Genomic DNA, 17873 nt, shown 5'->3' with positions numbered 1-17873 from the left:
ATTATAGGTACAATATTTAATTCGAACATTATAAAATAATTGTAAACTGAATAAATAGACATACAATTGTTTGTAATTCATGATGTATCTCTATTGAAAAAGATTGCAATTTAATTGATTATGATTGAAGCACTAATAAACAATATATTTACAATGTATCATCCACAAATATGCTATATGCGTTATGGCAAATATACACATATGGAGTATACAATACTCCAAAAATAGTTGGATAGTCTACAAAATTTAAGTCAATTTATATCAAATTTAATAACATTTTAATTCCAATACAATCATATGCTAATGTATTTAAATAAAATTAATTCTAATTTAAAAACTTAATATTTTTAAAACTTATGATACTGCATTATATGCCTCTCTAATTATACTTGTTACCTGTATATACTTGAAATAATTTGGTATAAATCAATCGTGAATATAAAATATATATGCTTTGCACTTTGGAACGATTTCAAATGTATAAAAAAATGTATATTTCTTTTCTATATTTCAATAACTATTTTCCTTATGATTCATAAGAACCTAATTTTTTTAATACACTAAGACCTTTTTCTTCATATTCTTCTCTTGTAATCCATACTGATTCACGATCTTTTGTAATTTCTGCTAATACAGCACCACCCATAAAAACCATATCTTTACGTCTCGGGGAATCTTCAATTTTTATCTTAAATTTCTGAAAAATATTAAAGAGTAACGAAATAATAATATATATTCATTAAAAAATTGAGAAAAATATATAAGATATTTTATAATTACATTTAATTTCGAAGTATCATTTTTTAATACTCTTTGAAGATAAAGTTGCTTAATTTCTCTTTCGAGTCTAGACGGAAGCCCAGGATACATTGTACTGCCACCACTTAAAACAATATGTTTATATAATTCACTTCTTATATCAATATCAGCTGCTTGAATAGTACTAAATACTAATTCAGCAATTCCTTGAGCCTCAACATTTATTAGATGAGGCTGAAATAAAGCTTCTGGTGCTGCAAATCTCTCTCCACCTACTTTTATTACCCTCCCATCTGGCAGCTAAAACAGATTATAGGTACAAAACATATTTCAGTGTCATAAATTTTGTTTTGCATTACAAAATTCACTTACAGTATATGATTCAACCAAAACAGTTGTTTCAAGAGCTAATTTTTCTTCAGTTTCTATATTATAGCCAATATAACATAATTTTTCCTTTAACATTCTAACTGTTTCAAAATCAGCTGAATGGTTAAATGCATAGCCACGTAATAAAAGAAGTTTTATTAAATACATTGTAATATCTCGACCAGCTATATCCAGTCGTCGTGTGAGATGAGGTAAAGCATACTCTTCAAATACAGGACAAATATGAGTGACTCCATCACCAGAATCTACTACAACACCACTAATCAATCCTTGAGCATACAATGTAAGTACTGCTTGAATTGCAATATATGTTCCAGCAAAACCATATTTTTCAAACATTACCTGTAATATTTCAATTATAATTTGAGAAAATAAGAGTATCATAATTAAATTATTAATATATCATATATAATGATAACTTGATATTACCTCAATCATTTTTTCACGATTTGTGATAGGATTCATTGGTGGTTCTGTTAATAAAATTTTGCATTCTCTAGGATTAATATTCATTTTTTCCTTTCCAAAAGTATAGTCCCATACATGACACATGTCTTCCCAATTTCTATTAGATATTTAAATAATTAAATATCTCATACTACGTACAAATTATATATGGTCATATACACACCTAACAATTCCATTTTGCATTGGATAACTAATCTCTAGCATAGACCGAAGTTTGCTTGCTTCATCCCCAACCATTAAATCCTATTAATGTGAAACATAATGAAAATATGTAATTATGTAGATTATTATCAGATGAAATATAACATGTTAATAGTAATTGTTAATATTTCAATAACTTAATACATTCTACCTTTATGAAAAAATTGAGAATAAAATTAAATACAAGTTTTTTAAAATTTTATAACGCTAATTGTTTAAATTAATATAACATAAAAAAGTAGGAGATGGTAGAATACTAATAGATTCTTACTCAGAGATCAATGTTGGGTAACTTATGGAAACTATTACTGTAAAGATGTCCAATTTGTCAAGTACTGACATAATATTGATAAATGTAAATATTAACATTAAAAAATGCAATGAACTTACAGGCATGTTAAGCACATCCTATGAGAGCAAGTGTAAGGATACAAATCAGTTAACAAATGCAAAAATTTACATTAAGTAGGTCTCAAAAATATAAGATATATAAAAATCCACACATATATAAGTATAAATATAACATCTGTAAATATTCTATTTTATATTTTATTTCTTATATTTATTCAATACCAATAAATAGAAAAACAATTAGCAATATATTGGATAAATTTATTATAAGTTATCAAAATGAAAAATATAATGTTATGATTGTCATAGTTACTAATTAAGTTTTCAACAAAGATGTTATATATTCCAATACTTTTAAAAATATCTGTCTTACTTTTAATATGCACAATCCATTTTAATTTTGGTTAGTAAACAAGGTTAATAAATGAGAAATGCGTTTTCAATCAGACTTAAACTCTGGGGCACACAGTGTAATATTATGAAGTGACTTACACGAATACAATATTCTTGCTGAAAATTAAGTAAATTTATTAATAAACAGCATAGAAATGATGGATTATGATTTTGTTTCTATGGTTAAATAAAAGAATCTCAAACTCCAAATTGAAAAAATCATATAATCAATTCAATTACTAATGTTCCTTACAAAATATGAAAGAAAGATGATTTATTTTATTTAGGGAAAATAAGTAGTATATTTTTATAACAATGAATATATATTAAATATAGAACAACAAATATTATCCATAAATTACATTAATAACTCTTTTTTAAATAAATAATTGAAAATACAATAAATAGTCTAAATTTGATTTGCTATAATTGGAGAATTAAAAAATATACCTTCACATCAATGTCTCCTATTTTATTGACAGCTCTGATAATAGGACGTCCAACTATGGATGGAAATATATGTGCTGGGAAATTTGCTCCTGCATATCCACACTTTACAAACTATAAAAATATAATGTTACTTTGGTACTTTTAGAAAGAAAATTATACAAAATATAAATTTAAAAGGTATAAACGAAATAGAAATCAAAAAATAAAAGTAAAGTTATAACCTTACCCCTGTTCCGTTATCGCAAACAATAATTTTTCTACCCTTGCTATCCATTTTTCAATATGATGTTATTATTTAAACGGACTATATGTTTGTTATGTTAAAACTTATTAAATATTGCATATTCTGTGAGATGACTAATTGTTATAAGATCTAGGGCGTTACCGGCATGACGATTCGGAAGCAACAGCAACCAATACAATCACCTACTTTATAATCAGATTACAGTCATATTAAAACAACAGATGTTTGCTACTTCGTTTTAAAGAGTCAAAATTTATAACTTACATGAACATTACTAACGTAAACTCACTCACTTTGATATAAACTCGCAAAGGCAGTCGTTCTGTAAGTCTAATGAATATACAATTATTCTACTCGGATTGGCTCAATCGAATCTTTCCCGACTCCCGAGCAAGTTGTTATCTATTTCTATCATTTACTTTAACAAATAAAACGTTTCTGTTCAAAAATTCTTCGTATATTTGAATTCTGGTTAAATAATAAGTAAATAAAAATAAAGGACTAAATGATATAGTATTGTAAATATTTACAAAAAATAATATGTTTTATAAAAAATGCTCTCGTAATCAAAAAAATTCTCATTATCCTTGAACAATCTTTTTTATAATTATGCTGTTCCTTGCACAATAATTCTTTTCCTGCATTTAATGCTTTATGAAATCGCATTCCATACTTTTTAGTGAAACATGTGCATGATGGAACGTCCAATCGCGTATTTAACGAGAAAAGAAGTAATATCCAGCTGTCACCGTTTACACAAGTATTATATGATTATTTTTGTACATAAAATTTTTCTATTTGATAAACAAGAATATTTTTCAGTGAAAACTTAACTGAGGAAGAAAATAAAAATATATATGGAAAATGTAATAACTATTGGGGACATGGTCATAATTATACAGGTAACTATTATTGCTATATTAATGTTCACAATTTCTCATTATATTTTATTTTAGTGGAAGTGACTGTATGTGGACCTGTAGATCCTGTAACAGGTATGGTCATGAATATATCAGATTTAAAATTATTTATGAAAAAAGTGTTAATGGATCAACTGGATCATAAGAATTTGGATAAAGATGTACCTTATTTTAAAAATACTGTTTCTACTACTGAAAATGTAGCTATATATATATTTAATGAACTAAAAAGGATTATGCCTAACTCAGATCTTTTATATGAAGTCAAGATCTACGAAACTGACAAAAATATTGTTATTTACAGAGGAGAACAAAAATAAAATGTTAAATTGGTCTAAACATATGTTAATTTAAATAACAAGGTTATAAAAAGAAAAACACTAACTCGATGTTACCTTTATTTCTCTTTTCTTACACAATACAATTACAATTACAATATATTACAATATTAATTCACACTTCAAGAGAATAAATATCTTGTACACTATCTTAATATTGCATTTTTACAGACCTTACTAATTTATTAATCACATATATTTGTACAATAAGTAATAACTAGATTAATATCACAAATTTAAAAAATGAATAAATCTATCTTCGAATTAAGATAGATAAATATAAAATGTGTATATTTTTTCTTTGTAAAAACGCTAGTATAAAGTTAAATTCTTTAAATAAGTAAAGTAAATAGTATATTGCGTTTTAAATCACTAATCATTATTTTTAAATACAAAACAGCCTTCATAATATTGATGTTGATAATTATATATTTGTATTTATATCAAGTTTAACATAACTTCTAATAGTTACATATGGTATACCAAGTTCAAAATCATTCTTTGGCCAATACTTTAGTACTGGTGATTGCTGTGGCTTTTCCTCTTTTACAGAGAAATATGCAAAAAGTACAGCTGCTGTGTAACTTGCAATAAAAATAAATAAATGCCAAAGTGCATGTAAATAAGGGAAATTCAGGTTCAGCCAAGTATCACAAAATAAACGATCATTCAGCCAACAAGCAACTGCTAATAACCATACAGCACCACATCGTAAACCCAATCTATAAACCCTCATTGATTTTGTCCTTAAGAAAAGCATGCATGATGATATAATTAGAGATTACAACATAAAATCTTATATAGATGTTAATTAAGAATTTTACCTTTTTAATTCAATGATCATAAATCCAAATGCAGGTATACCAAGACTCATTAAAGCAAATGCATTTATTGCGGGATGTATAAATGACAAGCCAGTTGCAATTAGAGTTGGTAAAGTTGCACATATGGCAAGAAGTTTTCTATCATTATGTAAAATATTTGGAAAATACCTTCGTGGAAGAAACATACAAAAACCAGCCATATATACCCATAAAATTGCTAATTCATCTAGCAATTGTCCTATGACAAAAAAACAAGTAATTTTTATGTTTTTATTTATGTTCTATAAATCTATGATATATTACTACTTACCTATAAGGGATAATGTAGCATGAAAATATGCACTACTAAGACCTACTATCATCAGTAAGAACCAAATTATATGAATTCCAGGATTTACGAATCGACCATAATCTCTAAAGAGATGCATTAGAACAGGTGGAAGTAACAAAAATACTACATTACTTAGCTGTGAATAAAAATATTTTTAGTTTAATATTTTAGGAATTTATAAGTTCTATAATTTTAAAAAGAAAAAAGAAAGAATTTTGTTTATATCATCGTACATACAAACCGTATTCATAAATTCCGCAATACTAGAAGAAATACTATAATTGCGTTCACACCAATCAATTGGTGAACTACCAGCTTCAAACGGTTTCCACATATCGAAATATATATTTTTACCTGATTTTTATCAATATAAAAAAGTATAAATGTAACATTTGTAATCTATAATCTGTATAAAAAATGTATAATTATAATAATACAGAAATGAGTCACTAAACTATTTTAAGTTTATGAAGAATATGCAAGTCAAAGAGAAATGTTTATGGATTTTTTATGTCTCTCATACCTTTTAATAACACATATTGTCATTTCGTATCACTTTTATATGCATTGAGGATTTCTATTATATATGCAAAGCATGACACATATCTATTGCAATTTGCAGACAAATTGCAAACAAAAGATGATTAACAAATATATATATATGTATTTTTCGCGCGATTAATCAACATTATGTCACATACATGTTTGTATGTTTGTCAAAAGTTGAAGACAATGATATTTACGCTTACGCTTTAAGCTGCTTAAGAATGCAACGGTTAGAAATACATACATGTACTTAATTGATGATACACATTAATAGATAAATCTTTTAAAGATATTGATCTAACGAAAGAGATCTTCACAGCTTTTTCGCGATATTAGAAACGGTTAAAAATGTTTATTACTAAATAATTTTTTCAAGGAATTTGATTCTGTATTTATGTTTCTGGATTTTCATACATCTATAATTTCTTTTGTAAAAGTTGGTACCAGTTGATACTATTCTACTACTGTATAATCTACTACCTTGTCTCACGTCTCGATGGACATAATATAGTTTATATGTATAGTTTATATCACACATTCAACATGCAATCCACGCGGAACTATTCATGTGCAGTGAATGTTGACAATTTTAACAGTTAATATATGTGATATATAATCGAAAAAAGGATTTAATTTACTAAAATTGTATAACTTAGTAAAATATATACAAGTTTATTCTTTTCGAATATATGAACAACATAATAATAAACGTAAAAATAGTATTCTAATTAAAATTATTGTATTTTTTGCTCATAAAAATTTCATTTTTCAATAATGAGTTTTTGTATATACGAATCAGACATTATTATATGTAATAATGAACAAATTGTAATGTATAATATTGAAAATGGTACAGAAACAACTATTTCTTTACCTAAATTGCAAAGTGATAAAAAAGTTGATTTGCATAACAACGTAAACAAAGAAACTTCTCACACGATTACCAACGTAATGTTCTCATATGATGGAAAATATTTCTTTGTCTATACAAATCGTAAGCAACTATGTTTGTATGAAAGAAAAAGTCAGAATCTTGTGTTAAATAAAATACTTCCTAGAGCTGTCAGCAAAGTGCAATTTACTCCAAACAACGACATAGTTGTTGCTGATAAAACAGGAGATGCTTACCTATTTTCTAATAAGCAGTCTGACAATGGGATCCTACTTTTAGGACATTTATCAATGTTACTTGACGTATTAATTACAGAAGATGGAAAGTACATTATTACAACAGATAGAGATGAAAAAATTAGAGTGTCTATGTTCCCAAATTCATATAATATTGTATCCTATTGTTTAGGACATACAAAATTTGTAACAAACATTTTGGAATTACCTCATGACAAAAATGTTTTAATATCTTGTGGAGGAGATGGAATGTTTATATTATGGGACTACAAGATTGGAAAAGAATTATTATGTATTAATTTTCATAATAAAATATCTAAAAGTGATATTGAAAAGTTTAATGAACAACTTCATAATTGTAACTTAGAAGAGTTTGTTGATGTTTTACCTGTTAAACATTTAAAGCTTTTGGCACTTAATACAACTTCATCTTTAGCTATAATGAGCTTTTATAATAATACGTTATTATTAGTATACATAATTAATAGCACATCAAAATCAAACTTTGAAGTAGTATATGTGCAATCTATAATTGCAGACAGCGAACCAATAGAATGTTATCTGTACAAAAATAATCTATGGATATTAAATGAACTTGGATTTAAAATATATGAATTTAAAAATAACAATTTTATACTTACTGATGGAGCAGATTATAAAATAAATAACTTAAATAATTATTGGAAAACACTAAAAAAAGATTTTACTCAACAAAATTTATTTTCAATCCTGTATAAAAGAAAATATGATAATGTGCAAGAATATTTACAACGGAAAAAAACGCGTCTTACAAATTCAATTGATGCATAATCAATTGCATGTAACATTAAAGCAGGTATGAATGATTTTTATATAGAAAAAAATATAATTATAAAAAATAACATTAGATTGAAATAAAATGTTTAATAGAAATTTCATACATATTTTCATTATAAAATACAAATAGTATTACAATAAAGTAAGATAAATTTATTAATCCACACAGTATTTAGTAAATGAATTGAATTTGAAATTTCATGTAATCATTATATGTATATAAATTAAACAGGCTTGTAATCTAATTTTGACTCAAGCTTCTTATTATCTGAGACTTTCCTTACTGCTTTCATAAAATCTTCTTGTATTACATATTCCCTTTCTAATCTTATTGCGAATAATCCTGCTTCAGTGCAAACATTTCTTAAGTCAGCACCATTAAATCCATCTGAAAGCTTAACTACTGCTTCATAATCTGAAATAAATTTAAAATGATTAGGAGCGTCTATAAAACGAAAAAAGAAATTTTGTTGAAGTAAAGATAAAAATTACCAATTTCTCCATGCTTAGATATAGGACCAGCATGAATTTTTAAAATTTCTAAACGTGCTTGTTCATTGGGTAGTGGAATTTCGATTTTTCTGTCTAATCTACCCGGTCGTAACAAAGCTGGATCTAAAGTGTCTGGTCTATTTGTAGCCATTATCATTTTAACTTGACCTAAAGAATCAAAACCATCCATTTGATTCAACAATTCCATCAAAGTTCTTTGAATTTCTCGGTCGGCACTTGTACCTTCCGAAAATCTGCGTCCACCTGCATAAGAATAGACAATTAAAGACATTTTATTTTTTACTCTCCTCCTTCCTTTTTTTCTTACGAACAATAATATTTATACCAATTGCATCAATCTCATCCATAAATATAATACAAGGTTGATGATCTCGTGCATAATTGAACATTTCTCTAATTAACCTTGCTGATTCACCAATATATTTATCAACAATAGCACTTGACACAACTTTCAAAAAATTTGCATCTAACTGACTAGCAACTGCTCTAGCCAATAATGTTTTTCCAGTTCCTGGTGGGCCATACAAGAGACATCCTTTTGGAGGGGTGATACCAACTCTTTGAAATAACTCAGGATTTAGTAATGGTAATTCTATAACTTCTCTCAGTTCACGTATTTGTTCACTTAAACCACCAATTGCACTATATGTAACATCTCCAGGATCTTCATGTGACATATTATAAACTAATGGGTCAACCTAAATATATAAATAAACATTTAAAGTTTACTGAAATATGTAACATTGATTTATGGCAAAATAAATTTTACCTCACGGGGCAAATAACGCATTATAGTAAGAGTAGTCATGTCAAGGGCTACTCTTGTTCCAGATTTCAATTTATTTTTATCAAGTTGGCGCCTACATCCAACAACATAACGTGGACCATTTGTTGCTTTTACTATAACTATAAATAAAAACCTATGTGTTTACATATATATTATATATAAGGACACCTTTTTATTTTACTCAGAAACTTTACTTAAACTTACACTTTTCTTCTGTAAGTTGTTTCAATACTTCTCCGACGATCTAAAGTGTAAATACATTACATTTATAATAGAAAATACTAAGAATCATTAAAAATAAGATTTATAACATACCTGACCAACACTTTGTAATGCTTTCAAATCACTTTCAGATTTATCATACTGTTTTGTTAAATCTTTGAGATGCTCTCTCACTAAAAAGATAAAAATATGGTAAAAGTTTATTAAATCATGTACATAAATATAAATAGGTTTTTTAATAATAATAATAATCCATGTATGTAAGATTAAGGTTAAGTATTCCAAATTTTGTATAGAAGTACAACAAGCAAAATCAATATATCTAATAGATTTAACTTACTTTCCTTCAAACGTGACTCCACTTCTTTATGTTCTATAAGCTTTTTTCGATAATCTTGAAGGGCTTTTTCCCTAACCGAATCCACGGTGGTTGCCATCTTTACTTAATTTGCTGTCTAACTGTCTCAGGCAATGTTTCTATGAACACCGTGTAAGCTGTAAGGCCTGTGTTATGTGCATATAGTTATTTTGAAATATTAATTTCAGAATTTAATAAGACAAATATTTTATCCGAAATATCCCTTTTATATTCAATAGTACTAATTAAAGCTGGATTTAAATTAATTATTTACTGCTTTTATATTGTGAATCCTCTTTTATTGCAAATGTTACTATGTATACATACACAACTTATTTACTGAGTTATTACTTAACTACATCGACTCAGCTGTGATTTAACCTGTGTTTTTTAAGATATCTTGTATCTTGATAGTTTTTTGATGAAATCAGAAAAAAGATTGTATTGGAATCAATGAAATTAGAATGCTAACTTTAATAACTAGATCTTATGCACTCAAATGTGCATATACCACAGCTACATCATGTAGAAAAATATTGAAAAGAAATTATATGGAAAATCATCCTTATAAACATATTCATCCCTGGAAATCATTTAGACAATTTTCGGATGATCTTTTAAACAATATAGTTTATAATAAAGGTAATACACTTGACATAAACTTATATCTTCAGGTTTCAAATTTTAATTTTGATTTTATAGATGGATTAGTAGTATTGAATAAACCATACGGAATAAGAATAAGGTTTCAAATTTTAATTTTGATTTTATAGATGGATTAGTAGTATTGAATAAACCATACGGAATAAGACGCAAGTCTCTTGACACAAGCACAATACATATACGAAATAATCTACCCAATGGTATAGATTATACATTAAATGATGCTTTACCTTATATAGCTAAACAATTGAATTATTTAAATTTAACTATAGTTAGATGCCCTGAAATGTAACTACAAATCATTTATTAATAATTGTTAATAGTGTGTTTCTTATTTACATTCACAATTACTCTTGAAATTAGGTATATGAGTGGTATTACATTATTAGCAGCAGATGAGCATGTTCATCATGCTATAGAACTTGCATGTGCTCGTTCTCACTTTCAAACAAACACTTATTGGATAATTACAGTCGGTATACCAAAACAATTGAAAGGTCAGACCCGTTTGGGAATGAAATTAATTTCAAATCCTCAATTTAAACACAGAAAGGTAAGTTTATCAAATACTGTTTGAAAAGAAATTATATATTACCATAAAAAAAATTTCAGATAATTCTTACGTCATCATGGTCTCATAATGAAGAAAAGTATCGCAAGATAAAACTGTTAAAAACACAATACAAGGTGTTATCCAACTCTACACTTAATTTGTGTTCTTTAATTGAATTAAAATCATCTACTCATAGTAAAAATGCTCTTAGAGTGTTTGCTACTACATATCTGTATACTCCAATTCTAGGAGATAATATTTATGCATCTCGGATTCAGAAAATAGGGAATACTTATGTAAGAGTTGACCCATTTCTTAGTAGTCCTGGACTACCAAAATTGGATATAAGACTTCTGCGATTGTTAAATGTAAGGCCTAATCAACAAGAAATTATTCCTGCTCACATTCACTTAAAGTCAGTAGTTCTACCACAATTTTTTGGAGAAACTTTAACAATTGAAGCTCCTTTAATGCCGCCTTTTGATTGGACATGTAAACAGCTTGATTTTAAATATTTAATGCCAATAATGTCTTGTAAATCACAATCAGCATTATAAATACCATGATTTAAATATGAGTTTTTTTATTTTGTAAAATCATATTTCTTAACCTTATATATAGTATTCTAATATATTTATTTAAGAAAACAATATAATTATTTAGTAATGACTCAAAGTACAATATTTAATGACTAAGTACGTATTTGCCTTTCAATATTCTTCTCATAAGAATTTTCCGTCCACTTAAAGTTGACATCCTTGTATCCCATCCATGTCGTTTAATACGACGACGCTCATTAGGACGGGGAAAATGATACCTCATTCTAGTTCTACTCAATATAAGACCCCATGGATTGGTTATTATTGAACTCAACGATGCAAGCCGCCTGTAAAACAGTGTAACTAAGAAAAGCACACCAATTTACTTATATATTATTTCGATCAAATATACTGAATAACATCATACGGAAATGTTTGACATGCACTGGAGAATAAAGTGCCTATCATATTGTAAAATTTTTAAAAGTAATTTTATACTTTAACTTATTATAACCACAAATTAGGTATTATTCGGACACCCAAGTCCTACCAGAGAGCGTTGTCTTTGCACCTGAAAGTTGTATGTGCTAAGGTCATTTGCTATGGAGGCAAATACGAATCGGTTCACATGATCGTGTTTCAAATTAATACATCATGTTTATGATTTTTCATAATGTAGCATGTAATTGTAATTTACAACATGTTACAATACAAACAATGTAACATGTAATTTATTTGTAAAGCTAAAGTGACAAAGGAATCAATTTAACAACTGAATTAAAAATCTAAATTTTTAGATAATTTTTAACGTTTTTAGTATAACCGTGGTATATAATCAGAGAGGAACCTGTTTTATGGTATAATTTTCAGCAGTTGCGAATTCTACCACTAGGTGACTTTTGCTTAGATATGCGAATACAGAGACGAGAAGTGTCTGGGGAATTACACGATGGCACAACAAACAAAGAAGATTGCATCCATTTGTATCATATATATGTATATAGAATGTATATACACGCAAGTTTAACTAGCAGTAGACAATAGCAGCAACCGCAACAATCACGTTTTGTTTATCTTTACTGACTCTCTCATTGGATGGAGTATAGTCGGCAGCCAATAATTGCAGTCGCAGCAATCACATTTTGTTTATGTTTACTGCTTCGGCTTGTTGTATAGATTATGACTACGATCACATAAACGATTACATTATATAATTATATGATCGTGAATTGTATCTCACTAGTGGTTATAACGTTAAAAGTTTATTGTTTATTCTTAGCTGAATCAATAACGTTGAAAGCAACAAAAATAATAGAGAAATTTTCAGGCTATACCAGAGTTCATCTCTGGCTATACATTAAATAAATTTATCTCATACCTTCTCATACATTGTATATGTATGTGTATAATTATACAGTCATTAATATTTTTCTGAGGTTCTAATTCTAACGTATATGTTGCATCAAGCAGTGATTTTATTTATATGAACGATAATTCTTTTCACGTGAAAATGAGTCTCGTTGCATATGGAAGTAGTGATGAAAGTTCAGACGATGAAAGAAGTAATTGCAATACCGAAATCGAAAATAGAGTTACTCCAGAGGTTACAGTTTTACACACAAATCACAAGTTATATTTACCTACTTCAGAACACAGTATATTTGCAGAAAAAGGTGGTGAAAATAGTATTAACATAGAAATACCTAAGACAAGCGCATCATTAGAAAAAATACACTTTGATAAGTTACCTAAACCCAAAAGTATGATTACTGAAGCAAAGGATGTCACAGAAGAAGATGATATACCACCGAAAAAGGAAATTGAATTTAAATCTGAGAGACCAATAAAAAGGAATCGAGTTCCAGTTAAAATAACAGTGCCGTCTTTATCTGAAGTAAGATAAAATTTTATCTCTATGTACTTCTCTTATTTCTTGTGAATCAATACATTGTTTTAATTGCAGTTTAAAGATGTTGCAAAGGAAAATGAATTCAAATCCAATAAAGTTGAATCATCAAGTGTAAGTATTATGTATGTGTAAGAAATAATTTGTAATGAATGAAATTAAAATTCATGTATAATTTCAGAAGGGTAGTAAACTTTTAGTATTGTTGCCACCACCTAAAGGAACTGAAGTCAAAAGTACCAATAATTTAGTACCTAGTGTTATTAATAAAGTTGTTAAAGAATCTAGTCAAATTACAGTTCAACCTAGCAAAGATACATATATAAAAGATTCAAATAGCAGAAAACTCATAAAACCTATTACAACAAAAAGTTCCATAAGTATAACTTATGATTCAAATTCTGACGATGAAGATGACACAACCATAGGCAGTGATAGTAATTCTGTTACAGATTTCTTTGCACTAACAACAGCTAATACTGTTTCATCTTCCACTTTACCAGATTCCTTGAATGTTAATGTAGAATTAAATAACTTTGATCTAGAATTTAAAAATAATCCTAAAGAAGATAATAATTTACCTAATTGGTCCACTGGTAATTCTGATATAGTTGTAACAGAAATGAGTATCAATGAATCTCAAAAGACATTAGTGAGTAACGTCATGAATTTACCAAGAGAAGAAATACTATTAAAAAATAAGACAGAAATAGGTCCAAAATTACCACTGCCTGAACAAGAATATAATGTAGATTCAGAAGGTAATGTGGCTTTTGATGATAAGGCTATTGAGTACCTCTGTGGGAAAAGAGGAGTGAAACGAAAATCTAAAGAAATTGAAGAAATAAATATTATAGAAATAAATGGAGAAGATATTAAACCTGATGAAAGGGAATGGTTAGTAAAAGCATTAACAGAAGAGCCTGTACAAAGACCAATATCTATGCAAGGTGGGGGAGTAAGTTCTCAGTCTAAAAAGAAACACCAAATAACATACTTAGCACATCAAGCTAAGGCAATGGAAATGGAATTGAAGAATCAATGGGCACAAAATAGGTTAACCAGAAAACAAACACAATCAAAATATGGTTTTTAAATATAGAAGACTTGTATTAGATATGTTTGTACATACAACATTTTTTCTTTGTTATTGTATAAAAGTGAAAAAGTTATAAAGTAAGATATTGATTAACAATACTGTTACACCTATCATTCATTTTGTTTTCTCCAAAAAGGTGTTCTTTAAAGTTTCATATTCCTTTTTTTTAATTACAACTAGAGGTTTAGCTTGTAGTAAACTTGGTGGTAAATCTCTATATTAACTAAATTATTGATAAGTTTTGCTAATTCATCTGACATTTCTAAATACCTATGATACTTATTTAATATTTTTTGGGGATAAAGATCTTCTACTTGCATATCTGCTAAATCAGTTTCTAACTTTTCTGCAGTTTGCTGATATTCTTTTAACTTTGTAAATAATGAAACATGGTTACAACGAATATCTGCTTGTTCTTTTTGAGAATCCTCAATAATGCTTTCAAGTGAATTTACAGCCTCTTGCAAACAATTAAGTTTCCTTGGAAAAATAGTACATTTTCTAGAATCATCACATAATAACGCTAGTTGTTTTTCTTTCGTACTGTCTTTTCTTTTCCTCTATTTTCTTTCTTTCACTCACTATATTCAGAGTAATAGCATCAAAATCACCTAGCTTTTCATATCTTAAAGGCAAGACTATTTTTTGTAATTCTTCTTTGATGTCGTTAGGCAAAGATTGTGATTCCAAGTTTAATTTATTCAATAATAATAATATCTCCTTCCTGAAAGCTATAGTTTCTTCGCTTGTTTCTAACATTACTTTTTGCAGAGGTTGTAGTAACGACTGTTCTTTTAGCAAAATAAGTTCTTCATGATATTTTGCGCTACAATTTTGCGTAAAAAATTCCATCTATTGTTTTTTAAGAGTTATTTATGATTACTATATGATGTGATAGTAGTTTCATTTTTATCAAACTTTAATAAGGCTGTAAAAGAATTTCATAAATATTACGCATTTTTACCTCGCCGTTACACTTTTGTTATTCATTGATTATTCACAAATTTAACACACATTTTCAAGAAAAGCGATTTAGTGAGATGAAATATTTATGTTAACCATTTTTATCGACCGCATTTTCCGCTTCGCAAATGCACATCTGCATCAAACTATTACCACATTTTATGACAATTCGCTTATATAAGCTGACGTGCGTATTTATAAATCCTTATTTAAATATTGATTTTTATCGTCTGTACGTTATGAAAATTTACACCTAGATCAAACTCTGGTAACGGCTATCTAGAAATATATGACTGTATGCGAAATATTGTTGCTGCCTGTGTTGAGTCCACTTTCATTGACAGATATTTGTTTTCGGCGATGATAAAATTTCTAAAATTGTGAATAATTAAATTTTGTTGAACGAGAACGAGTTTTAATGTAAAAAATCGGCGTCTCTGCGCCATATGCTTTTATGCTGTAGTGTTGAAATAAATATTTGACCGATACTTGTGTAATTCTAAAAGCCGTCATCATCAAAAAAGTGGTTAGAAACAGCAACCAACGATGAGCAACGATCAAGCAAATGAACTGTCTGAAACAGTTGAGGTATAATATTAAAATAAATAATAGTTTTCTATTTGTCTTGCGTTTAAATTATAATACGATATTTATTATTTTAAATTATGTTCAAGTTTGTTCCAGAAAGTTTAAATGTTACAATATTTTGAAGATAATGCTTGTTGTTAAAGCTAATGTTGTATCAATATTGTAATTTTACTGATTTTTACAATTATATCTATACACAATAACTATCAAAAAGTATAAAATAATTTTTGTTTCAGTTATCTTCAAATGATATTGAAAAAATAGAAGAAGCAAAATTAAGAGCAAAATTTCCAAATACTGGTCGCCCAATTAGTGGACATTCAGCATTTCTACAGAAGAGGCTAGCTAAAGGGGTATATATACATACATATATATAAATTAATTATTTAAACTTCTATGAGTTAATGGATAATTTTTTGATTAAAATGCTAAATAATTGTGGTGTTATAATAAATATATCTATAATGCAAATTGGCATAAAGAAATTTTTCTAAGTTATATGTGAAAAAACTTTCAGCAAAAATATTTTGATTCTGGAGATTATCAAATGGCAAAACAAAAATATACAGCTAAGCCAAAACCAGCTGGTGTGCTGCCAACAGGTGATGCTATACCTACACCTGAAACTGTACCACAACGAAAGACATCTATTATCCAACAAAAATTTAATACAACAAGTACATCATAAGTTTTTGTAATGTTTTAAAAGTATCGTAACTCCAGTGATATATAATGCGATTATACACAATCTAAATTTTAAATGTTCAGTATCTTTATGTTTTGTAGATGGTATTATCTTAAAAGATTAGTTTTCATAATATTTTTGGAATGCTTATTCATTATCAATATATTGCTTTTTAATACAATACATGTGTGCTATGAAAGTTTTTCTTAAAAGTTATATTTGAAGATATAGGGCACTTAAAAGAATAAAAATTGTAACAATTTGTAACAATGTATCATGTGTCAAATATTATAATTCTGTTTTTTCATGTACTAAAGGTGTTAATACTTAGCAATTTTTATGTTGTTTGTAAGTTGATTTTGAGGTCTAAGTTAATCCTCATTGTATCTTAGATTCAAATACATAAATGTAGAGTTCCAAAATTTCCTATTAAAATAAGCAATGAAACTAATCCAAAATATGAGATTGATGATAAAAGATGATACTGTAAATGTAATCACTTGTATATGCAATAGAGTTTCAGAATGAAACATTATACAGACCTGCATTTCCAAAGTTGCTGTGATGTGCTTAATAGACTATATTCTTATAAGATGTCAAGTTATCATAAGAATCTGTATGTAGCATAAAAGAAACTTAAATATAATAGTTGTTTTGGTTATTGTAAACTACATTAGTAATATATTGTAATTTAAACTTTCTCATATTTATTTAGTTACCTATCCATTATTTTGGTAAAAAAAATGATTTAAATAATAGGTTTTTACACATTAACTAACATTAATTATTTTTCACATTTATGTCGAAGCATATAGAAATCTAAATAATTTTATTTTGT

The 17873-nt window shown here is 27.4% G+C and overlaps 9 protein-coding genes and 1 pseudogene across 22 annotated transcripts; 5 read left to right on the top strand and 5 right to left on the bottom strand.

The window, feature by feature from the left end:
- Positions 1 to 124: 124 nt before the first annotated feature.
- Positions 125 to 3635, bottom strand: LOC126869455 (actin-related protein 2). Of its 6 annotated transcripts, XM_050626018.1 has the most exons (9): positions 3239 to 3387; positions 3013 to 3123; positions 2662 to 2679; positions 2209 to 2226; positions 1781 to 1860; positions 1579 to 1714; positions 1132 to 1491; positions 781 to 1059; positions 125 to 697 (listed from the first exon to the last, which is right to left on the bottom strand). In XM_050626018.1, exons 1-9 carry the CDS (start codon positions 3284 to 3286, stop codon positions 527 to 529), a joined length of 1221 nt encoding a protein of 406 aa, XP_050481975.1. In that variant the 5' UTR covers positions 3287 to 3387; the 3' UTR covers positions 125 to 526. The 6 variants fall into 6 exon arrangements, with proteins under 6 accessions (XP_050481975.1, XP_050481980.1, XP_050481978.1 ...); XM_050626023.1 differs by lacking the exons at positions 2662 to 2679; positions 3239 to 3387 and adding an exon at positions 3550 to 3635; XM_050626021.1 differs by lacking the exon at positions 2209 to 2226.
- On the top strand, positions 3432 to 4663 carry LOC126869469 (6-pyruvoyl tetrahydrobiopterin synthase). 7 transcript variants are annotated; one of them, XM_050626061.1, is made up of 5 exons: positions 3432 to 3580; positions 3937 to 4016; positions 4079 to 4158; positions 4213 to 4251; positions 4481 to 4663. In XM_050626061.1, exons 2-5 carry the CDS (start codon positions 3943 to 3945, stop codon positions 4528 to 4530), a joined length of 243 nt encoding a protein of 80 aa, XP_050482018.1. In that variant the 5' UTR covers positions 3432 to 3580; positions 3937 to 3942; the 3' UTR covers positions 4531 to 4663. The 7 variants fall into 7 exon arrangements, with proteins under 7 accessions (XP_050482018.1, XP_050482015.1, XP_050482012.1 ...); XM_050626058.1 differs by having other exon boundaries at positions 4213 to 4663; XM_050626055.1 differs by having other exon boundaries at positions 4067 to 4158; positions 4213 to 4663.
- Positions 4557 to 6642, bottom strand: LOC126869464 (alkaline ceramidase). 2 transcript variants are annotated; one of them, XM_050626050.1, is made up of 5 exons: positions 6193 to 6642; positions 5911 to 6023; positions 5649 to 5805; positions 5339 to 5576; positions 4557 to 5260 (listed from the first exon to the last, which is right to left on the bottom strand). In XM_050626050.1, the coding sequence occupies exons 2-5, from the start codon at positions 6001 to 6003 to the stop codon at positions 4939 to 4941; spliced, it is 810 nt and encodes a 269-aa protein (XP_050482007.1). In that variant the 5' UTR covers positions 6004 to 6023; positions 6193 to 6642; the 3' UTR covers positions 4557 to 4938. The 2 variants fall into 2 exon arrangements, with proteins under 2 accessions (XP_050482007.1, XP_050482006.1); XM_050626049.1 differs by having other exon boundaries at positions 5911 to 6075; positions 6193 to 6641.
- An 85-nt stretch (positions 6643 to 6727) lies between these two features.
- LOC126869458 (tRNA (guanine-N(7)-)-methyltransferase non-catalytic subunit wdr4) lies at positions 6728 to 9329 on the top strand. The gene is made up of 2 exons (XM_050626027.1): positions 6728 to 8178; positions 9181 to 9329. The coding sequence occupies exon 1, from the start codon at positions 6990 to 6992 to the stop codon at positions 8151 to 8153; it is 1164 nt and encodes a 387-aa protein (XP_050481984.1). The 5' UTR covers positions 6728 to 6989; the 3' UTR covers positions 8154 to 8178; positions 9181 to 9329.
- LOC126869456 (26S proteasome regulatory subunit 10B) lies at positions 8227 to 10262 on the bottom strand. Its single transcript, XM_050626025.1, has 7 exons — positions 10022 to 10262; positions 9775 to 9854; positions 9664 to 9703; positions 9442 to 9578; positions 8998 to 9370; positions 8652 to 8915; positions 8227 to 8574 (listed from the first exon to the last, which is right to left on the bottom strand). The coding sequence occupies exons 1-7, from the start codon at positions 10116 to 10118 to the stop codon at positions 8384 to 8386; spliced, it is 1182 nt and encodes a 393-aa protein (XP_050481982.1). The 5' UTR covers positions 10119 to 10262; the 3' UTR covers positions 8227 to 8383.
- A 94-nt stretch (positions 10263 to 10356) lies between these two features.
- LOC126869459 (pseudouridylate synthase RPUSD4, mitochondrial-like) lies at positions 10357 to 11924 on the top strand. 2 transcript variants are annotated; one of them, XM_050626028.1, is made up of 4 exons: positions 10357 to 10713; positions 10785 to 10990; positions 11066 to 11255; positions 11315 to 11924. In XM_050626028.1, exons 1-4 carry the CDS (start codon positions 10504 to 10506, stop codon positions 11810 to 11812), a joined length of 1104 nt encoding a protein of 367 aa, XP_050481985.1. In that variant the 5' UTR covers positions 10357 to 10503; the 3' UTR covers positions 11813 to 11924. The 2 variants fall into 2 exon arrangements, with proteins under 2 accessions (XP_050481985.1, XP_050481986.1); XM_050626029.1 differs by having other exon boundaries at positions 10360 to 10681; positions 10813 to 10990.
- On the bottom strand, positions 11874 to 12411 carry LOC126869472 (39S ribosomal protein L34, mitochondrial). The gene is made up of 2 exons (XM_050626063.1): positions 12222 to 12411; positions 11874 to 12141 (listed from the first exon to the last, which is right to left on the bottom strand). Exons 1-2 carry the CDS (start codon positions 12260 to 12262, stop codon positions 11940 to 11942), a joined length of 243 nt encoding a protein of 80 aa, XP_050482020.1. The 5' UTR covers positions 12263 to 12411; the 3' UTR covers positions 11874 to 11939.
- A 151-nt stretch (positions 12412 to 12562) lies between these two features.
- LOC126869454 (proline-rich protein PRCC) lies at positions 12563 to 14897 on the top strand. Its single transcript, XM_050626017.1, has 3 exons — positions 12563 to 13688; positions 13758 to 13814; positions 13882 to 14897. Exons 1-3 carry the CDS (start codon positions 13278 to 13280, stop codon positions 14794 to 14796), a joined length of 1383 nt encoding a protein of 460 aa, XP_050481974.1. The 5' UTR covers positions 12563 to 13277; the 3' UTR covers positions 14797 to 14897.
- On the bottom strand, positions 14785 to 15677 carry LOC126869466 (uncharacterized; annotated as a pseudogene).
- Positions 15678 to 15720: 43 nt separating this feature from the next.
- Positions 15721 to 17735, top strand: LOC126869470 (alpha-endosulfine). Its single transcript, XM_050626062.1, has 3 exons — positions 15721 to 16350; positions 16587 to 16703; positions 16868 to 17735. Exons 1-3 carry the CDS (start codon positions 16309 to 16311, stop codon positions 17036 to 17038), a joined length of 330 nt encoding a protein of 109 aa, XP_050482019.1. The 5' UTR covers positions 15721 to 16308; the 3' UTR covers positions 17039 to 17735.
- The last annotated feature ends 138 nt before the right edge of the window (positions 17736 to 17873 follow it).

The sequence above is a fragment of the Bombus huntii genome, chromosome 9, assembly GCF_024542735.1.
Source record: "Bombus huntii isolate Logan2020A chromosome 9, iyBomHunt1.1, whole genome shotgun sequence".
Taxonomy (NCBI): Eukaryota; Metazoa; Arthropoda; class Insecta; order Hymenoptera; family Apidae; genus Bombus; species Bombus huntii.
Note: the sequence above shows the minus strand (reverse complement) of the source record. Positions and strands in the feature narration are given on the sequence as shown.

Excerpts from the sequence above, each read along its gene's own strand:
- LOC126869455 (XM_050626018.1), bottom strand. The coding sequence starts at position 3,286 with ATGGATAGCAAGGGTAGAAAAATTATTGTTTGCGATAACGGAACAGGG. Across the intron at positions 3,124-3,238 it reads TTTGCGATAACGGAACAGGG|TTTGTAAAGTGTGGATATGC; the intron begins GTAAGGTTATAA and ends ATATTTTTATAG. Across the intron at positions 1,715-1,780 it reads ATGCAAAATGGAATTGTTAG|AAATTGGGAAGACATGTGTC; the intron begins GTGTGTATATGA and ends AATATCTAATAG.
- LOC126869469 (XM_050626055.1), top strand. The coding sequence starts at position 3,943 with ATGTGCATGATGGAACGTCCAATCGCGTATTTAACGAGAAAAGAAGTA. Across the intron at positions 4,017-4,066 it reads AGCTGTCACCGTTTACACAA|AATATTTTTCAGTGAAAACT; the intron begins GTATTATATGAT and ends TTGATAAACAAG. Across the intron at positions 4,159-4,212 it reads ACATGGTCATAATTATACAG|TGGAAGTGACTGTATGTGGA; the intron begins GTAACTATTATT and ends ATTTTATTTTAG.
- LOC126869464 (XM_050626050.1), bottom strand. The coding sequence starts at position 6,003 with ATGTGGAAACCGTTTGAAGCTGGTAGTTCACCAATTGATTGGTGTGAA. Across the intron at positions 5,806-5,910 it reads TTGCGGAATTTATGAATACG|CTAAGTAATGTAGTATTTTT; the intron begins GTTTGTATGTAC and ends TTTTATTCACAG. Across the intron at positions 5,261-5,338 it reads ATGATCATTGAATTAAAAAG|GACAAAATCAATGAGGGTTT; the intron begins GTAAAATTCTTA and ends GCTTTTCTTAAG.
- LOC126869458 (XM_050626027.1), top strand. The coding sequence starts at position 6,990 with ATGAGTTTTTGTATATACGAATCAGACATTATTATATGTAATAATGAA.
- LOC126869456 (XM_050626025.1), bottom strand. The coding sequence starts at position 10,118 with ATGGCAACCACCGTGGATTCGGTTAGGGAAAAAGCCCTTCAAGATTAT. Across the intron at positions 9,579-9,663 it reads ACAACTTACAGAAGAAAAGT|TTATAGTAAAAGCAACAAAT; the intron begins GTAAGTTTAAGT and ends TTTTATTTATAG. Across the intron at positions 8,575-8,651 it reads ATCTAAGCATGGAGAAATTG|ATTATGAAGCAGTAGTTAAG; the intron begins GTAATTTTTATC and ends AATTTATTTCAG.
- LOC126869459 (XM_050626028.1), top strand. The coding sequence starts at position 10,504 with ATGCTAACTTTAATAACTAGATCTTATGCACTCAAATGTGCATATACC. Across the intron at positions 10,714-10,784 it reads ACATAAACTTATATCTTCAG|GTTTCAAATTTTAATTTTGA; the intron begins GTTTCAAATTTT and ends AATAAGAATAAG. Across the intron at positions 11,256-11,314 it reads CTCAATTTAAACACAGAAAG|ATAATTCTTACGTCATCATG; the intron begins GTAAGTTTATCA and ends AAAAAATTTCAG.
- LOC126869472 (XM_050626063.1), bottom strand. The coding sequence starts at position 12,262 with ATGATAGGCACTTTATTCTCCAGTGCATGTCAAACATTTCC. Across the intron at positions 12,142-12,221 it reads AGTGCATGTCAAACATTTCC|GCGGCTTGCATCGTTGAGTT; the intron begins GTATGATGTTAT and ends ACTGTTTTACAG.
- LOC126869454 (XM_050626017.1), top strand. The coding sequence starts at position 13,278 with ATGAACGATAATTCTTTTCACGTGAAAATGAGTCTCGTTGCATATGGA. Across the intron at positions 13,689-13,757 it reads CAGTGCCGTCTTTATCTGAA|TTTAAAGATGTTGCAAAGGA; the intron begins GTAAGATAAAAT and ends TTTTAATTGCAG. Across the intron at positions 13,815-13,881 it reads ATAAAGTTGAATCATCAAGT|AAGGGTAGTAAACTTTTAGT; the intron begins GTAAGTATTATG and ends GTATAATTTCAG.
- LOC126869470 (XM_050626062.1), top strand. The coding sequence starts at position 16,309 with ATGAGCAACGATCAAGCAAATGAACTGTCTGAAACAGTTGAG. Across the intron at positions 16,351-16,586 it reads AACTGTCTGAAACAGTTGAG|TTATCTTCAAATGATATTGA; the intron begins GTATAATATTAA and ends TTTTTGTTTCAG. Across the intron at positions 16,704-16,867 it reads AGAAGAGGCTAGCTAAAGGG|CAAAAATATTTTGATTCTGG; the intron begins GTATATATACAT and ends AAAAACTTTCAG.